Here is a 20,750-nt window from a genome sequence, read left to right as displayed (position 1 = left end):
TTTCCACAGATTACAATCACAAACTGTGGACGAAATATAAAAATCAACTGTTTGAAGGCCCTGACGAGTAACCAAATTGGCAGAACACTGAGAGAAAGCAGTCACTTTGGGTAAAATACACAGTCACACATCTTCTCGCCTGCAGGAAGGCGCCAGCCATCCTGCTCAACTGCTTGGATGAACTCAGAAAACTCCGGTCTCGCCCAGGAGGCTGAGTGCTGTGGGGCCCCTGAGAAGAGATGGGAGAAGTCAGGCGGTGAAGAGGAAGGAGCGCTTACTAAGCCCTTACTAAGCACAGAGGCTTTCCACAGTCTCTAGCTAACCCCAGCTGATCAGGCACAGGTGAGACCCAGGGGCCAAGGAGTGCAGGGAACACTGAGGTCAGAAGAACCAAGCTCTTGCAGGGCTTCCTACAGAGGAAGTCGGCAGCCCTATGCTGCTGCACTAGCCCCAGCCAGAACAGGACACCCAGAACAGCTGGGTCTTCAAGGTTTCCCAGGACTAACTGATTTACATTAGAATTAAGGAAAAATTGAAACAAATCAAGCCTAATAACATATAGGTCCACAATTCCACAAAAATCAAGCTAACCCACAGGTAATTTAACTGCCTGCTGATTAAAAAAAAAAAAAAAAAACCTACACTCTTCAAAGAAGACAGCAAAACTACAGTCTCTCCAAAACTTCATTTCAGCGTCCAATATACAGTTAAAATGACTATAATGTGGGAAAAAAATCAGGAAATGAAGCTGTAGTCAAGAGACAAATCTATCTGAACAAAAGGTGAGATAATTTATTGCCAGAAATGCTAAAGGAGGTCATGCAGACTGCAGAGAAATGACACCTGATAGAAATTCAGGCCTGCAGAAAGGCAAGAACTCTGGAAATTATACATCTGTGAGTAAATAAAAAGGTCATGTCTTACTTTTCTTAAATTCTTTAATAGTCAACTTATAGACAGTTAAGTTAGGTAGGTAGAGATATCATAAGCAATCAGGGAAAGGCCCTCGAGAGAATCAATACAAAAGAGGAAAGCTCATTACAACTGTGGCCAGAGGTACATCTGTTAGAGGCCAAACCTCAAGATAAGACAGAATGACCAGGCCTCCATGCCTTGCAAGGGATAAGTGGTAACACCTGGTCCAATAAAGTCTAGACAGGTAGCAGTGAGAGCAGGGCCCTTGGACTCATCCTTTCCTGGAAAGTTCTTTGTTCTTTCCATGTACACTTGCTACTTGACTTGTTTCCCCACTGGGTCAATACCACGCGGCTGTACTGTAACCTTATTGGTTGATCACAGTTTTGTCCCATGTTGTACTCATTTCATAATCTTGTATCTACCTCATGATTGTGCTCTGTAAAACTTCCTTTGAGAAGAGGGCTCACTGACAACTCGGACCCTTCCTGTCTCTCAGCATCTGTATCTCTCTCCCTCAAAAAATATTTCCTACTCTTTTTTTGTTGTTGTTGCTGGGTACCAGGATTTGAACTCAGGACCTCAAGTTTGCCTGGCAGGTGCTGCACCACTGAGCTATATTTCCCTGTATTTCCTACTCTTAACCTCTGTTGTTTCTTAGAAATTATTCTTTGAATTTGGAGAACACGGACTTGGCACATCTGACATTTAACAGGCTGAGAGTTACAGTATTTCTGTCTCTACCATTTAGAAGTCCTATATTAAATTGACCTGGCAGAGCTTCTTTAAGGGCAGGGATAACACAGCAACCTGACAGCTCCTAAGTGAGTACTTACTGCCTATATTCAATTGCTAAAAGTTGTTTTTCCATGATAAAAACATAACAAAATTTATCACTTCCATAATTTTTCACTGTATAGTCCAGTAGTGTCTTAAGTATGTTGTGAGCAGATCCCCACATCCTCCTCCCTTTGCAAATCTGGAAGCATGTGCCTGTCAGGTGATGCCCCTTCCCACTGCTCTCATAGGGCCACGTTCAGGTAGAGGGACGTGTTCTCCGGTTGCTAAGTCCCCTCATGTTTCCATCAGTTCCCGTCACTTCCCTGTCACCGGGTCCTGTCTCACACCTCACACTGTGCTGCTGCTCAGCCACTCTCTGTTGTCTCTGGAGTGGCTTACTTGACATCCTTTTTGAAAGGGAAATTACTGGCATCTGCTTCCTGTAGGGTGAATGCATTTCTATGCTTTGAATAAAAAAAAAATTGTTTGGGTTTCTGATATTAATAGAATTGAGATTTGTGATTTTTTTCTGTCTCAAATGGCTAATATTTCCAATTTTAAATGAGTTGCCTGTATTTTTCACATAGCTTCTTTTAAAAAATACAGTAAAAATAAAAAATAAAACAATGAAGAACTGCAGAGTATACAGTATTTCTTTTCTATAGAGGAAACTACTGAGCTGAAAGAAACTCTCAAACAACTTTTGACTTCAAAAGCTGTATAATCTTCATTCTCATTAAACTATAGAAAATATTTTCCTTAACCAAACAAACCAACATAATGCAACCCATCCGTCTGTCCTGACAACCAAAGCACCAGAAAGCTGTCTGTGCACTGGCTCTACACGCACATTCCCTCTGATGAGGAGCTGTGCTCTGCACTGCCAGGGCGGGCCGTGCTTACCCGCTTGTGCAGGCGCTCTGCTTCCTCCTGGTAGGCGGCGAGCTGCTGTTTCCATTGCTTCACGTTGGCAGTGGATTCCAACAGGGCTGCAGTGAGCTTGGCATTGTTTCCTTTGAGGGCAGCCAGTTCAGCCTCCCAGTGCTTGCTGATAGCTGAACTAAAATAACAAAATTCCACTTGTTACGCTGAATATTGTTTGTGAAGTGGCAGTACCATCCCGTTCTTTATCTAAGAATGTGTTCAGACCACCCCAAAGCAGTAAAAACACAAAAACTTCACTGAAACATTCCTAGTGAAGAAACACAAAAATTACCAAAGTACTAGGCTGAACATGGACTAGTTCCCACTTCCTTTATAAAAGTACAGATATCTATCCATTCCTTCCTTCCTCCTCCCTGCCCCAGACAGGATCTTGCTATGTTGCCCAGGCTACTCTTAAACTCCTAAACTCAGGTTTCTTCCTGCCTCAGCTTCCTAAGTACCTGGGATTATAGATACATGCCAGCAAACCCACAGTACCCATTCTCTTTCGAGAAATGAATATATATATCTAAAACAATACCTAAAAATGCACTTTTTAAAGAGTACCAAGCCGGGTGTGGTGGCACATGCCTGTAATCTCAGCACTTGGAGGCTGAGGCAGGAGGATCGCAAATTCAAGAGCAGCCCGAGCTACAAAGTGAGATCAAGACCAGCCTGAACTACATAGTGAGACTCTGTCTCAAAAAAAAAAAAAAAAAAAAAAAAAAGAGTACCAATCCGAGGATGCTTAAGTGTCAATAAAGTTTGGGGCATGTCACAGAGTATTACTTTTGAAATTCTTGTTGATTTATAATGCCAAAAACAGGATTTTTAAATGCCAAAAGCAGAAATTTAGTGCCACATAGGTGATTTCACACGATACTCCAGACCTGGACTACTCTGGTGATTTAATTTTTGATAATAACTCAGGGTCACACAGAGAAGATGAGAGCAATCCCCTTTCAGTCATTCAACATTCTATTTGGCAAATCATCTAATTAAGTTTCTCAACCAAGACGATTTTCTACACAAGGACAGTCCTCTTAGCTGGGAAGACCATTCCCATAATTCCTTTCTTAACTTTCCAATGAAGAAAGAACTGCCTCAGCTGAAAAGTTTCTCTTTCTCACTATAAAGCAGTCTGTTTCTGTTAGTGAAATTCTACTAACCTCGTCCCACTATCTAGAAATGCTTATATCTTTTAAAAATCACTGTTCTTATGTTTGATAAGTCGTTTGAATGTCTTAATGGGCTGTAATTTAAAGTAACTTTAATGTAGATTTATTATATAAAAGAAAGCAGTTTCCATCAGCAAGATTTCTAAAGCTCATCCCCAACCCTTCCTAAAATTTTAAAAAAATTGATATAGGGTCTTCCTAAGTTGCTCATAGGGCTAGGCCTTGTGATCCTCCTGCCTCAGCTTCCCAGAGTGCTGAGATATGTGCACCATGATGACTGACTCCTGTGATATTCTTAAAAACTGCATAATTTCACCCAAAGAATGAAAAAAAAATCACATGAACTAAACCCAAACTTAGACATACTACAAAATAACAGAGCAAAACTGTCTAAAAAAAAAGACTGAAGAGTAGAATGGAGAAAACAAGAAGTAACAAGCAAATGCAATGCAGGATCCCGGGCAGGTTCCCGGAACAAAGGAGGACACTGGTGAAAGCTGAGTTAGTCCGGGGGCACCGATATGAACTTCCAGCATCTGATAATCACAGTACAGCCTCGTAAAATGCTAACATTAGGGAAAGCTAGGTGAAAGATAGCTGGAGCCCTGTGAAATTTCTGTAACTTTTCTGAAAGTCTAAAATTAGTTTACTAAGACAGAATCTCATCAAAACATGAAAGAATAAAATAATAATCTAAGCTATAAATTTAATAATGCATTTTTATCTTGAAAAAGAAAAATGTTCCTTTGTGAAATGATTTTCAGATTTGGATCTTCTGAGCATGTACCTATTCACCTATTCTAATTGAATTACAAAATTTTTTTTAAAGCTATCTATCAGTTTTTCTCCTACAGTACATTTATTTAAATAGACCCTTCAATCTGACAATTAAAATCTTAGTGAACTACTTTAAGCCTTTGCCATATGCAAACATCTTTAAAAGTTAAAAGAAAAATTTTAATGACTTATTTCTAAAACCCATTTTTCAATGTCACACAATTATAAAATAAGATGGATCAGCATGTCTTTATAGGAGAACAAAATAGCAAAATCCATTAAAAAATCAGAACTCCATCTACATCAAAATTATTTCAATAATTATCTGTGTGATCTTGGACTCATCTCTCAGCCACTTTGAGGAGAGACAGGTCAAGGTCTGCATTATCCAAATGTTGGGCACTTGACACATGTTGCCATTTATATTTAAACTGTGGAAAATTAGAAGTTAAAAGTTTAGCTCGGGGCTGGGGATTTAGCTCAGCGGCAAAGCGCCTGCCTGGCAAGCGCAAGGTCGTGAGTTCGGTTCCCGGTACCGGAGAAAAACAAAAAACAGAAAAACAAACAAAAAGTTTAGCTCTTCTGTTTCATTAGCCACATTTCATGAACTCAAAAGGCACACATGACCAGAGGCTGCCAAATAGGACAGTAAAGACGCACAACACTCAATCACAACAGTGTTATTCTAGAAATCTCTACATTTCTGACTAGTTCTGTAATCCTGCACTACAGGCAGAATTCTTTTCTTTCAACATTCATATGTTGATAGAATAAGATGGTAACATAAATGCTCAAAGCCTCTTTGGGATCTGGAACTGAGACAAATGGAAAACAATTTAGCAAAGAGAACTCCAGGAATCAAGAAATAGCTCACCAGAAGACCAGAAAACACAGAAAAACTGGAGAAACTAAAGACAACACAGAACAAAGCAGTCTGGAACTCGACCCCAGCTCCAGGGAGGAGGACCTATTTCTGCAAAAACAAGGTGTGCCCAGACGGGGTCAGCGGCTCTGGGGAAACAACAGACTGGGAGCACCAGCACCAAAAAAGCCCAAGGTACTGTAACTGGCAATATACAGTGTGGGATTTTACTCTGAAAGCAACTTCCTCTGCATGGCAAGCTAGAGTTGGGGAAGAAATCCAGTTTAGTGCCTATCGTATTTGGGAATAATACAATCACAACTCATTTCAGAAAGGCTTTACTGTTTAACACAGCTATTTCAGGAATCAGAAGTAACAGATCAACTACACTTTAGGGTTTCTCGGGTCACCCTATTGCAGTGACTAGTAGATGGCCACAGAGATAGGTATGGAGAGAAGGGAGGATTCCCTGAGTTTAAGCAGCATGAGCTCCAGATGGGAAGGACACTGTGGTCCTGTCCTCTGTGGTGAAAAGCCAGGCTGGGTGTGTGGTTTTCTGAGAAGGCTGGTTCTGAAAGTGCTGGCATTAAATCCAGCAGACTGCTGTCCTCTCCTCCCCCGCCCCCGTGTTTGTCTAGCATAGTGCTAGGTGGCCTGTTTTCTGCAAACAGGATCAATAATACACCTTGGCTTGGACAGTCACCACATCTTGGTGTGGACAGACAGTGGGGGCTCTGGAGCAAGGGGGTCACCTCACAAGTCCACAGGCCATAAAGCCAGGGAGAGAGAGTAGTGACCTGGTGTACATGGAAGGGCATGAACACCAGGAGCCCACAAAATGAAAACAGCCCTAAGGCAGATACCACACCACTGCCTGACCTTGCCAAGCAGGAAAGGCAGATAGAACTCAACATTCAGGTACCAATGAGTGGGCATGGAAACAGAACAGGCCCTAATGTGTCTCACTATTTCTCCCCCAAATCTGGTGGATTCCAACACTACAGGACCTAGAAAGAAACCACTCACTCAAACACCTGCAGGGACCTTTTAGACTTTGTGTAGTAGACTGCTTTTTCTTCTTTCTTTTGCTCTTTTAGTTTTTAAAAACTTTTTTTTTCATTTTTTTCTTTTATATTACTTTTACCTAACTTTGTTAACTATTTTTTAACTGGATTTTAAACCTTACTTTTCTTCCCTCTTCCTTCAAATTTTAACTTCTTTCATTTTTTCTTTACCCCTCCATTTTTATTATTGCTATTATTACACTTTATTAATTTGTAGCTATTTAGCTGACTGTGCTGTTACTGCTGAATTCTTTTCTGTTGAATAGGTACTACACTTGTTGCTTTCAGTAGGTGTTTACTATACATCATATTTGGTTTGTCTTTGTGTCTATATTATTATTGCAGAACTTTTTTTCTATTGGTAAGGGTGACATAGTTGCAGCTTGTACTAGTTCTTATGGTATGACAATATCCAGCTTGTGTTTGACTCTGTTAGGATTGCTGATTTCTACTGTTAACCTATGAACAAAGAAAAGCCCAGGTCCTGATGGATTCACTGCCGAATTCTACAAGCAAATTAGAGAAAACGTAACACCACCACTTCTCAAACTCTTTAATGAAGTTGAAAGAGAAGTAATACTCCCAAATTCACTCCTGGAAACAAGCATTCTCCTGATACCAAAACCAGAGAAGGACCCAATTAAGAAAGAGAACTATAGGCCAATCTCCCTAATGAACATATATGCAAAAATCCTCAGTAAGATACTGTCAAACAGAATGCAGCAAATCATTAAGAAGATTATACACCATGACCAAGTTGGATTCATCCCAGGGATGTAGGGATGGTTCAACATATGTAAATCAATAAATGTAATATACCATATTGACACAGCCAAGGATAAAAACCATATGATCATCTCAATAAATGCAGAAAAAGCTTCTGACAAAGACCAGCACCCACTCATGATAAAAACCCTATAGAAAATTGGAATAGATGCTCTTTATCTCAATCTGGTAAGAGCCACCTACGACAAACCAACAGCCAGTATCATACTAAATAAAGAAAAACTGAATGCTTATACTCTAAAATCCAGAATACAAGGATGTCTACTGTCTCCACTCTTATTCAGCATAGTTCTGAAAACTAGTGAGAGCAATTAGACAACATAAAGCAATAAAAGGAATAAGGATAGAAAAGGAACAAGTTAAATTATCATTATTTGCAGATGACATGATACTCTACACAGAAAACCCCAAAAACTCCACTAAAAAAACTGCTAGATTTAATAAACAAATTCAGTTGTGTAGCTGGATACAAAGTCAACACTCAAAAATCAATAGCCTTCCTGTATATGAATAACAAACTCACTGAGAGAGAAATTAGGGAAAGAAGACCTTTCACAATAGCATCCAAAAAAATGAAATACCTAGGAATCAATCTAACAAAAGAAGTAAAAGACTGCTACAGTGAAAACTACAGTACTCTGAAAAAGGAGACTGAAGTAGGTATCAGAAAATGGAAAGCTATCCCTTGCTCTTGGGTAGGAAGAACCAATATAGTGAAAATGGCCATACTTCCAAAAGTGTTGTACAGATTTTATGCAATCTCAATCAAAATTTCAATAGCATTTCTCACAGAATTAGAGACAACAATCCTAAAATTCATTTGGAACCAGAAGAGAACTAGAATAGCAAAGGCAATTCTGGACAACAAAGGCAAGGTAGGGGGCATCACAATCCCGGATTTGAAATTACTATGGTGATAAAAACAGCAATGGTACTGGCAAAAAAGCAGACCAGAAGATCAATGGAACAGATCAGAAGATGCAAGAAACAACTCCAGAGATTCTCAGCTACCTTATCTTTGACAAAGGGGCCAAACTCATTCACTGGAAGAAAGACAGCCTCTTTAATAAATGGTGCTGGAAAAACTGGCTCTGCACATGCCTAAGTTTAATGGACCATCAAAGATCTAAATATTAAGACAGAAACATTAAATCTGCTGGAAGACAGAATAGGTAAAACTCTTGAAACACTGGTGTAGGCAAAGACTTTATGAATAAAACCCCAATCACAAAAGAACTATCACGAATCAGTAACTGGGATCTCACCTTATTAAAAAGCTTTTGCACAGCAAAACAAACAAACAAACACCAGTGAGAAGAGACAAACCACAATGTGGGAAAAAATGTTTACAGCTGTTCCTCAGACAAAGGATTACTACTGAGAACATATAAAGAATTAAAAAACAGACCTCCCAAATTTAAAGACTCAATCCAAAAATGGGCATCTGAGATGAATATACACTTCTCATATGAAGAAATACAAATGGCAAATAAATATATATAAAAAAAGTTCAACATCACTGGTCATTCAAGAGATGTAAATTAAAACAACACTGAGATTCCATCTCATTCTGGAAAGAATGCCTATTATCAAGAAATCTACCAATAACAAATGCTGGAGAGGCTGTGGGGAAAAAGGAACTCTTCTCCACTTTTGGTTGGAGTGTAGACTGGTGCAACCACTGTGGAAATCAGTGTGGAGTTTCCTCAAAAAAGTAGGATTGGAGGTCCCATTTAACCCAGCTATTCCCCTGCTGGGTATTTTCCCAGAAGAATTAAAAACATCATAGTACAGTGATATATGTGCACCCATCTTTACAGCAGCACAATTTGTTAATAGCTAGAACTTGAAAAGAACTCAAATGCCCATCAGCTGAGGAATGGTTAAAAAGATGTGGTCTTTTTATATAATGGAGTATTACTCAGCCATAAAAAGGATAAACTGGAGACTTTTATCAGTAAATGCATGCAAATCAAGACCATACTCATAAGTGGAATAAACCAGATGCACATGTATACATCATACTGTCTGCCTAGTGTGAGAAGCTGAAAGAGTAAATAAGATCCAAAATGTGTAACAGATATTGTAAAATAGGAAGAAACGTTGAAAGGAAAGAGAAACTGGGATGTGGGAATGGAGAAAAGAAGGGAAAAGCAAAAAAATAAAAAAAAAATATATATATATATAGAGAGAGAGAAGTAGTTAAGATGGTTACACTACTAACTCTACTAATTTCTCTTAGTTCATTGAAAAGAAACGTTTGTCCTAATATTGTTTGGACAATTAAATGCTGGTATCTTATACTCTGAGTAACTAGTTGAAAAATAACAATACACAATGTATTAACCATTTTTACCCTTCGATTATCCTGTTTTGAAATCTTGTATTTTTTCTCTTTAAAAAAAGATATGAATGATTATTTTGATAAAGAAACAGAAAGTATGAAAAGCAAGCCAGCAGAAATACAAGATGTGAAAAATTCAAAGAAAGTATGAGTAACAATTGACTAGTGTGAGGACAGAGAGTGAAAAATTGAAGACAAGGTGGATGTAGGTGATCATGAACTTAATGATATACTAAAAACAATAAGATACCATGCAAAATGGATCTTACAGCTGTTGAATGACTCAAAAAAGGAAAACTCTTCAGAATTATAGGAATAAAGAAAAAATTAGAAGACTCAAATTGTATAAAAATTTATTCTTGAAATCACAGCAAAAACCTTTCCAAATCTAGGGAAATAATTCAATATTGAAGTACAGGAGGCATACAGAAGATGAGATAGCCACTACCAGAGAAGAACCTCTGCAGAACACATCATAATCAAAAATTAGTAAAGAAGAGGTACTTACTCTTTCATGTTCTTACAGTAGGGAGGAAATACAATGTTTATACATGTGAATGTGATTTATTTCACTGAGTATGGTCTCCAGTTGCATCCACTTACCTATAAAAGCCTCTAGTCTATCTTTCTTTATAGCTTAATAATATTCCACTGTTTAAAAATACCACAACTTTTTTATCCATTCCTCAGTTGATGGACATTTCAGTTGTTTCCAAGATTTAGCTATTACAAATTGTGCTGCTATAAACATGGGTGCACATATATCACTGTGGTATGATGTTTTCAGTTCTTTTGGAAAAATACCCAGAAGGGGAACAGCTGGGTTGAATGGGACCTCTAATCCTAGTTTACTGAGGAATCTCCAGACTGATTTCCACAGTGATTGCACCAGTCTACACTCCCACCAACAGTGGAGAAGAGTTCCTTTTTCCCCACAGCCCCTCCAGCATTTGTTACGGATTGATAGATATTGTGAAAGGGAAAAGAAACTGCTCAAACAGGAAGGAGCAACTGGGATGAAGGAGGGGAGAGGAAAAAGAAAGAAGAGGGAAGAAAATACAGGCTAGCTAGGATAATTGTACTACTAATGTCTGTTGGTTTACTGAAAGGAATTGGTAATGTGTAATTGTTTGATCAATCTTTCATGCTTATATCTGGTGATATATGCAACGATTTTGAAGATGACATTATGTCATATAACAACGATTGTTAATATCCTATCACCATGTTTTGAAATTCTGTATCATTTTTATTGCTCTCTATGCTGCTTTGTTTATGTATTTGTTCTTGTTATTTTGGATTTTTTAAAATGAAAAAATTTATATGTATAGGTAAGAATAGTTGGAATAGGTGTATTGCTGATGTCTGTGGTTTATTGAGAGGAACAGTCAGTGCTTAAAATTTTCTTTTTTCTTGACTAATTTTGCACACTTGAATTTGGTGATCAGAATGACTGATATGAAAACAATATGCAGTACAAGAACCATTGTTGAACTCCTACCATCTTGTATGGTGAAGCTCTGCATCATTTCCAATTTTTTTTTTTTACTTGTTACAGTCTTTGATTGTTTGATCAATCTTACATTCGTATGTCTGGTAGACTGAGCAACTTGGTTGAAGATAACAGTATGTAATATAGCAACCACTGTAAATTTCTATCGTTTTGTTTTGAGGTCATGTATTTTTTTGTTATTTTTGTGTTGTTCTGATTTTGTCCTCATTGTTGTTTTGTTAGTTTTTTAAATTTTTAAAATAAAAAAATGTGAAAAAGAGAAGAAGAGGACGCTAAAAGTTTAGAGAAAGGCAAGCCTATGAAAATAACAGTAAATTTCTCAGCACAAACCTTACAAGCCAGAGTTTGTAGCCAAGTTTTTTGAAGCCCTAAAATAAAACAACCGAGACTTTTATATCCTGCAAAATTAGCCTCAACTTTCCAGAACAAGGAATCCTAAAGAAGCACACAAGGGGCTGGGGATTTAGCTCAGTAGCACAGCACCTGCCTGGCAAACCTAAGGTCATGAGTTCGACTCCTAGTACTGGAAAAAAAGAAAAAATTAGGGAGTCCTAGAAAGAGATGTGGAGGGCTTGAAGAGAAGGGGAGGAATCACCCTTTTGTTATAATAAAAATATACAGGGGTCACTATCAGGAAAATAATGCAATGGCAAGATTTAATAATCACGTTACAATTATAATGCTCAATGTCAAGGGCCTGGACTTCCCAGCCAAAAGACAGAGACTGGCAGACTGAATCAAAAAATTAACTGCAACCATATATTACCTACAGGAGACAGTGATTGCACCAGTCTACATCTCAACCAAACAATGAAAGTGCATGGAAGTCATCAAAAGTAAAAAGTTGACTGAAAGTGGAAGGATGGAATATGACACTCCCTCCAAACAAGGCCCCAAAGCCAGCTATCTTATTTGCAAACATCCTCAGTCACAAAGAGAAACCTTTCTCCCAGACCCTGCTCTTACACCTACCCTCTGAAAACTCTCAATAACCTTTAACTCAACTGTAAGTACCTTTATAAAAAAATCAGACCCCCCAGCAACCTTTTCTCATTTACCACTATTCCTCCGCCAAAACCTCCCCCTCAGTGTCTAACACTTCTCATCTGAACACCCCTCCCATTATTCCTTCCCCACCTCACCTCTCCACTGCATAATAAGCAAAAACAATAAACTGTGAAAGTGTGCACAGAGAACAAAGGGGGAAGTGTAAGTGCAAGGACTATCATATAGAAGTGCTGTAAGATCAAATCTGTGGATGCTATTATAGTCAGAAGTAATTCTTTCGGCAAAACATAGGGACAAAGCAAAAATCACACAGAGTAAACAACAGAAGGAGTACATACTAGTGCTAGACATACAAAGCTGAAAATTATTCATGGGGAAGTAACATCCTACTAAAAATTTCCATATAAGCCAAACTCTCCTCAGTCCTTTAAACCCCAACCTGCAGCAACCGCTCTTCCCACAAAAGGTGAGGAAAAAGAGGGGACCACATGTACTTAAATTTCATACACACACACACAAAAGAATGGGGAAGCAAGGAAATAGAAGACCTCCAACCCTACCCCCGACTCTCACAAGAAAGGGAGGGGTCACAAAGGAAGAAGAAAACAAGTACCAGGTAGCAAAAATCTATGAAAAATTCATAAAAAGGATGTGGAAAACAGATGAGTTCAGAGAGGAAATGAATCAACAGTTCACAGCAATTTCACTCAATATGCACATAGTAAATTTTGGGAAACTGGTGAAAAACTGGATGAATTAACTACAACAGTTTAAAATTTGAATGACAGATTCAACAAGGATATAGAGTCTTTGAAAAGATGTCAGACAGAAATATCTGGAATAAAAAACTGTATAGAATTCATACACTGCAGATATGACCAATATGAAGAAGAGTGTCTGAAATTGAGAACAAAATAGTGAATTGCGATAAAGAGCTCAAAGAAGCCAAAAAGTATGTAAGAGAACAAGAGAAGACTATGCAGCAGCTACTAGATGACAACAAGAGCAATCTAAGGTTACTGGAGCTAAAGAAAAACTAGATGACAGCACACACAGATTCACTAACATGCTTACAGAAATCATGGAAGAGAATTTCTCAAACATAGTAAGAGTTTAATATATAAGTAAGCGACGCTTATAGTTTACATCTATATGGCTTATATCTAGATGTCCCTCCAAAGCCTCATGGGGTCATATGTGGGGTGTTTGGGAGAAGGCTAGATCTAGGGTATAAGATGCTGGGATCAGGGATGCAATGCTGGGATTGATTTACAATGTGATGCTGTGATTAAGGGTGTAAGTGCTACCCTCCCTAAGGGCAAGTAGCCTGGATAAATAGAAAAAGGGCTGCTGCTGCCATTGCTTGTAGCCTCCTTCCTGCCATGACTGTTTTCTCCTCTGCAATGCCCCTCTGCCATGCCACCCTGTCCAACTATGAACCGAAACCTCTACAAACTGTGAGCCAAATAAACCTTTCCTCCTTTAACTTTAGGTGTTGGGTATTCTGTTTCAGCAATGAGAAAATTAACTAAGACAAACACCAAGCAATTATGATGACAAAAGCATATCCTTAATATTTAATAAGGCATATCCTTATTAAATTACCAGATATCCAACAAAAAAAACCACAATTTTAAAAGTGACTAATGAAAAACAAAAGAAAACAAAATCACATACAAAGATCAAACAATTATAATCACAGCACATCTTTCAGCACAAACCTTGAAGGTCAGATGAGCTCGGAGTAAACTATTTCAAGCCCTAAGAGCAAATAACTTACAACCCAGATTAACTTAACCAGCAAAGCTATCCTTCCAAATAGATGGAAAATAAGGTATTTTCATGAAAGAGACTGGCTCAGAAAATATACGAGTGCTAAACCAGTTCTAGAGAAAATACTCAAGAATATTCTCAACAGAAACAATGATTCAGACACACCTAAAAACACCAAGAAAACAAGTGAGCTCAATGGACAAACAGCAACAGAGAAAATCAGGAAAAGGAAAACAAATCATACACTAACAGATAAAGAAGGTAATGATAGTCAATAACCAACATATCTCAGTAGTATTTCCCAACATTAACAGCCTCAACTCTCCACTAAAAAGACAGACTGGCAGACTGGATCAAAAAACAGAATCCAGTAACTTGCTGCATTCAAGAAACTCAGCTAATGAAAAAAGATATTCATAGGCTAAAAATTAAAGGATGGAAAATAACATTGCCAGGACTCTGAAAGCAAGCAAGGGTAGCAATTCTAATATCAAACACAGTACACTTCAAGCTAAAACTGATTAGAAGAGACAAAGCAGGTCACTATATACTAGTTAAGGGAATACTCCAACAAGAAGAGATAACATTAATAAACATATAAGCACCAAATATTGGAGCACCCATCTTCATAAAACAAAAACTGCTGAAACTGAGAGAATAAGCACTAACACAATCACAGTAGGGAATTTTAACATCACACTTTCACAAAAAGATAGATCAACTAAACAAAAAAACCAATGAAGAAGTCTCATAGCTGAACCACACCCTTGCACATCTGTACTTAATGGGTATATATAGAGTATCCCACCACTCTACAACAGAGTATACATTCTTTTCAGCAGCACATGGTACTTTTTACAAAACAGATCACACAGTAATCCACAAAGCATGGTTTAGTAAATATGAAAGAACAGAAATTACCCCATGCATACTATCAGACTACTGTGCCATGAAAATAGAAATCAATGACAGGAGAAATCTCAGGAAAGGCTAAAGCTCCTGGAAAATTAACAACATACTTGTAAACAATCAATGGGTCAAGAAGACATCAAAGAAGATATTTAAAAATTTCTGGAAGTTAATGACAATGATGGTACAACTCATCGAAACCTCTAGGACACTATGAAAACAGTTCTATGAGGAAAATTCATTGCAATCAACACTCACATTAGCAAACAGCAAGCTCAAACAGAAAATCTTATGAGAACTCTTAAGATACTTGAGAAACAACAACAAACCAGCCCCAAATTAAAATTAAGTTGGGCAATTATAAAGATGAGAGTGGAAATCAATGAAATTGGGACTACAAAAAACAGAAAAAAAAAAAAATCAACAAATTGAAGCACTGGTTCTTTGAAAGAAAATAAAATAGATAAGCCCCTAGCCAGACTTACCAAGAGAAAGAGAAAAGACTAATTTTCATTTCTAATGCAATTAGAAACAAAAAAGGTGAAATCACAACAGATACTGTGTGAATCCAGTGACAGTAACTATTTTGAAAAATTGTATTCCAACAAATTAGCAAATTTTGAAGAAACAAACAGATTCCTAGACACATACAAACTACCAAAACTAACCCAAGAAGACATAAATATACTTAACAACCCAATAACAAGCAATGAAACTGACACAGTAATAAAGACCCTACCAATTAAAAAAAGGCAGTATCTAATGGATTCACTGAATTCTACAAAATCTTTACAGATGTTATATCACCAATACTCCTCAAGCTCTTCAAAGAAATTAAAAGGGATGGAGTGCTCCCAAACTCCTTTATGGAAGCCAGTATCACCCTGATCCCATAAATGAATAAAGATTCAACTAAAAATGAAAACTATAGGCCAATTTCCTTAATGAACATAGATACAAAAATCCTCAACAAGATAATAACGAATATAATGCAATGCACTGTCAAAAAGGATCAAGTAGGTTTCATTGCAGAAATGCAAAGATGAATCAACATACATAAGTCAATAAATGTAATATATCACTTAAACATGAGCGAGGTCAAAAACCATATGGTCCTATCAATAGATGCAGAAAAGGCTTTCAAAAAAATCCAACATTCCTTCATGATAAAAACCATGAAGAAAACAGATATAGAAGGACCATACCTAAATATAATAAAAGTTATTTATGACAAACCAATAGTCAGCATCATACCAAATGGAGAAAAGCTAAAAGTATTCCCCCTAAAGTTAGGAACAAGACAAGGGTATCCACTATCACCACTTCTATTCAACACAGTACCTGAAATATTAATCAGAGCAATTAGGTAAGAGAAAGATATAAAAGGAATACAAGTAGAAAAATAACTTGTCATTATTTGCAGATGACATGATACTTTACACAGAAGACCCAAAGAACTCCACCAAAAAAGCTCTTAGAATAATGAACTTTAGTAATGTAGCACGATACAAGATCAACACACAAAAATGATTAGCCTTTGTGTACACCAACAATGAACAGCACGAAAAGGAAATTATGAAAATAAAACCTTTCACAGTAGCTTCAAGAAAAATTAAATTCCTAGGAATCAACGTAACCAAGGAAGTGAAAGACCTTTAAAAAGAAAACTGTAACACTACGAAAAAGAAGATTGAAGAGGACATATTGTCAAAATGGTCACCCCCCCTAAACTGTTACACAGATTCAATGCAGTCCCAATCAAAATACCCACAACAGGCTGGGGATACAGCTCAGTGGCACAAGCGCAAGCTTGGCAAGTGCAAGGTTCTGAGTTCAATTTCTGGTACAAAAAATTCCCCCAAAGCCAAAACCAAAAAACCCCCAAACAAACCAACAACATACTTTACGGATCTAGAAAAAACAATCCTAAAATTCATACGGAACTAGAAGAGACCCAGAATAGAAAAACCAGTTTTGGGCAACAAGAGCAAGTCAAGAACATAGCAATACTTGACAGTTGTAGTCAGGGTTTACAAGGGAAAAGATTTAATACAGGTCATATAATTCAAAGGATTATTTTATAATAGTTACCCAAAGAGTCAAATGCATAAAAGTGCATAAGACCTGGGCATATACTAGAGACCCAAAGAATCCTGCTGAGGGCCTGGATCCCACGGCAATGTCCTGCACAAGTTCAGCTGAAGACGTAGGGCCCACAGCAATGTCTCCCACGAGCCCAACTGGAGGCCTAGAGCTCACAACAATGTCTCATGCAAGTGTGTATCAAGGATCTGCACTGGGAAGGCCCAAAGATCAGTGCTAGAAGCTAGAAAGTCTGCACCAGTGAGGTCAAAGATCTGTGCCAAGAGACTGAGGGATCTGCACTGGAGCCAGCAAGCAATGCTCAAGGTAAGGCCCAGAGCTCCCGTGAAAAGAACCACAGCCATCCTCAGCAACAGTGAGGACGCAAGCTCCTCTGATGGTGAGAACAGCTGAGTTCATATCAGAAAAATCAGCACGACATGCTTCTCCAGGAGAATCAACAGCACACCACCTTCCCCTCCAATTCTCTTTTTATGCTGTTGGTAACAATCCTGAGGTGGGCCTTCCATACCCACCACTGCACTGCACTGATTCAGTTCAGTTGGGTATTACAAGTTGACCATTAGTTAATCCACCACACTGACTTCAAGCTATACTACAAAGCAATAGTGATAAAAAAATAGCATGGTACTAGAACAAAAACAGATACATTGATCGATGTACTGTATTTAGGATACAGAAACTTTCTTAGACACATTCAGCTATTTATTTTCAACAAAGGAGCCAAAGCACATGTTGGAAGAAATATAGCCTATTTACTCAAAAAGTGGTGCTGGAAAAATGGATTATCTGTGTGCAGAAGACTGAAACTGAACCCTTATCTCTCACCATATATTAAATTAAAATAAAAGTGGATCAGAGATCTGAACAGTAAAACACATTAAATCTAGTGGAAGATAAAAATAGGTAGAACACTTGAAGACACAGATCTAGGAAAGGATTTTCTAAACAGAACCTCAACTGCACAAGAAACAAGAATTTTAAAAATGAGATTATATCAGACTAAAAACTTCTGTACAGCAAAAGAATCAATCAACTGATTTGATTCAGTTACTGTCCCACTTGGTTTGCAACCAGAATCATGGAAAGAATCAAGTTTGTGAACTGAGGCACCAAACCAAGTAGGGCAGTAATATATGCTATAACATGAGCCACGATTAATAATACAGTAAGAATGAAAAATGTGATAGGGGAATTGGAGGAGGGACAGAGGGAAGGGGAAGAGGGTTAAAAAAAACTGTGGTGTATACATGTAACCTCTGTATAAACTGCAAACATGTACTAATAAAATAAAAAATTAGAGATTTTTAAAAAAGCAGTCTACATTTCTAGGAAGCTAACACGCCACATTAACTATTTGAAAAGATCTGACCACTGAAGGATATGGTTAAAGTAGGCTAGCATATTCTTCAAATTCATCCTAGGTTGTTTTAGTAGTATTTTCATATTTTGTTATTTAGATCCATAGAGGTTCAAATTTAAGGTAATTCTGGTAAACCCTAACATAAAATATACCACACACTAATGGTAAAATCTAGGTACATGTAATGACCATTTATTCTATGTCCTATGTCAAGAAAGTAATTTCATAAATAGAATGACATTTTTGAGTGCGGTAGCTATCAAAAACATCCCAAGACTTGTGGAAACCACAGGCACAAGGGGAGTTTGTACCCTCTTACTGGTTCTTTACCACCCCTTCACAGACTTGTCTCAGAAGCTCAAGAGAATGAGTAGAGGTAGGGAGACAGCAGGGGATCCTAGATGAAGCGAGAGGCCACCCTTGTGGGAAAGCCTTGAAGCCTGGTCAGGGCCCCTCTCCTCCAAGGAACAAAAGCCTAAAGCTACTGGGAGAAGGTACTCTTAAACCTGTCACCCTCACTTCCCTGGGCACAGGTAAGACCTGTTGAGACCAGAGGCAAAGAAAATAAAACTATAACTCTGTAAGAGAAACAGAAAATAGTCCTGTCCTGTAGGAGAAAGGCAGGAAACACTAACACAAGACTTAAACATACAAGACTGAATTCACCTGCTACAGGGAGGGGTACAAGGTGACTGAGAAAGTTCTAACCCAGCAAGCTGAGACACTAGGACACAGTGCCTACACAGGATGGAGAATGGACAAAAATCAGAAATCTATCCAGTCCTGTACTGTCAGATGAGAGCTGCTTTTCCTTGTGCAAAGATTCAGAGTATAAAAATAAACCTCCTTTGAGGCACAAGCATATAAGAAAGATTTGAAGCTGAATAACCAGCAACAGTGAGAAAACCCTTTAGCAACTCAATTGTTTAGCAACCCAAAGCACGAGGTAATGCTAGTTTAAACTGATAGGAACAGATACTACACTTGATCTTAGCCAAAAGGCCGAGTAGCGATGGTAATGTGAGTTTAAAGGTTACGGTGTGCTTGTAGCCATAGCATAAATAAAATCCAAATGTAGTTCAACCCCTAAATAGAATGGCTTAACTTTATACTAATACTGCACCAAGTGTCATACCTGTTTGGAGAAAGAAATACAGCAGACCTTCCATATCTATGGATTCCATGTCTATATATTTGGGAAAAACAATTGTCTATACAAAACACCTTCAGACTTTTTTTCCTTGCCATTACCTATGCAATAATAGCTACTCATATAGCATGCACATTGTGTTAGGCATTATAAGCCACCTAGACATGATCTGAAGTATGGGGAGGATGTGTGTAGGTTATACACAGATATTGTTTCATTTTTTATATGGGACTGAAGCACCCACAGACTTTGGTATCTACAGGGGCTCCTGGAGCAAATCCCCGATGCTACCGAGGGACACCTGTACTATACCCATTGCTGTCCTAGACAGTGTTTGACTTTCAGTAAGAAAAATTGCAGGACATACCAAAAAGCAAGGGTAACACCCCCGTTAAGAGGGAAAGCAATCAACAGAATCCTGCTGAGAGATGCTGGATATATCAAACAAAGTGAAAGAGTAATGTTATAGGCTTTACTGAAAAAGGCCACCATCCTGATCCTGATCAGCAGCCTGATCAGGATGTGAACTACAGCAGAGCAATGGAAACTCAGTCATATAAATCCTAGAAATAATAATTAATGCCTGTGATGGGGTCAGTGAATCTGCCACAGCAGCACACACAAAGAAAAGCAAAAATGAATGAACAGAAATTAGGCAAACTAAGGGCCAGGGAGACAGCTCAGCAGCACAGTGCCTGCCTGTCAAGTGCAAGGTCCTGAGTTCAACTGCGGTACAAAAAAGAAATTAGGAGGCCGGGCGTGGTGGCGCATGCCTGTATCCCAGCACTCGGGAGGCTGAGGCAGGAGAATCATTGCAAGTTTGAGGCCAGCCTGGGCTACAAAGTGAGCTCAAAGCCAGCCTGAACTACATGGCGAAACCCTGTCTCAAAAAAGACCAAAAATAAAATAAAATTAAAAAAAAAGAAATTAGGAAAACCGAAACACAAAGAGAAAAAATCCAAAACATACAGAAGAAGAGGTCCGAAAAAAATTTTAAGATATATAGATTAAAAAAAAAACAGCAGACCTCAAACCACTTGTTCAAAAGCATAAACACACACAGACACACACGCACCCCCCCCCCCACATAATTAGTATGGCTATTCACAAACTAGGCAATCCAGAAGACCATGGAGTAACAAGACTAAAAGAAAACAATTCTCAAACCAGAACTCTACACACAGGGAAAACAGACAAGAAATCAGAGAATTCATTACTAGTAGAAATACTGAGTTGTTTTTTTTTTCAGGAGAAAGAATATGATCCCATGCAGAAATTTGTTTTTTTTTTTTTTTTTTTTT

The 20,750-nt window shown here is 38.1% G+C and overlaps 1 protein-coding gene across 1 annotated transcript in view; it reads right to left on the bottom strand.

Moving 5' to 3' along the window:
- The window catches only part of Homer1 (homer scaffolding protein 1), a 130,267-nt gene that overhangs the window by 17,079 nt on the left and 92,438 nt on the right, over positions 1-20,750 (bottom strand). The window contains exon 6 of the mRNA XM_005386011.1: positions 2,599-2,755. Within this exon, the coding sequence (XP_005386068.1) occupies positions 2,599-2,755 (157 nt within the window). The remainder of the gene's footprint in view (positions 1-2,598; positions 2,756-20,750) is intronic.

The sequence above is a fragment of the Chinchilla lanigera genome, unplaced genomic scaffold, assembly GCF_000276665.1.
Source record: "Chinchilla lanigera isolate Chin_1 unplaced genomic scaffold, ChiLan1.0 scaffold00024, whole genome shotgun sequence".
Lineage (NCBI taxonomy): Eukaryota > Metazoa > Chordata > Mammalia > Rodentia > Chinchillidae > Chinchilla > Chinchilla lanigera.
This window is presented reverse-complemented; position numbering and strand designations above follow the sequence as displayed.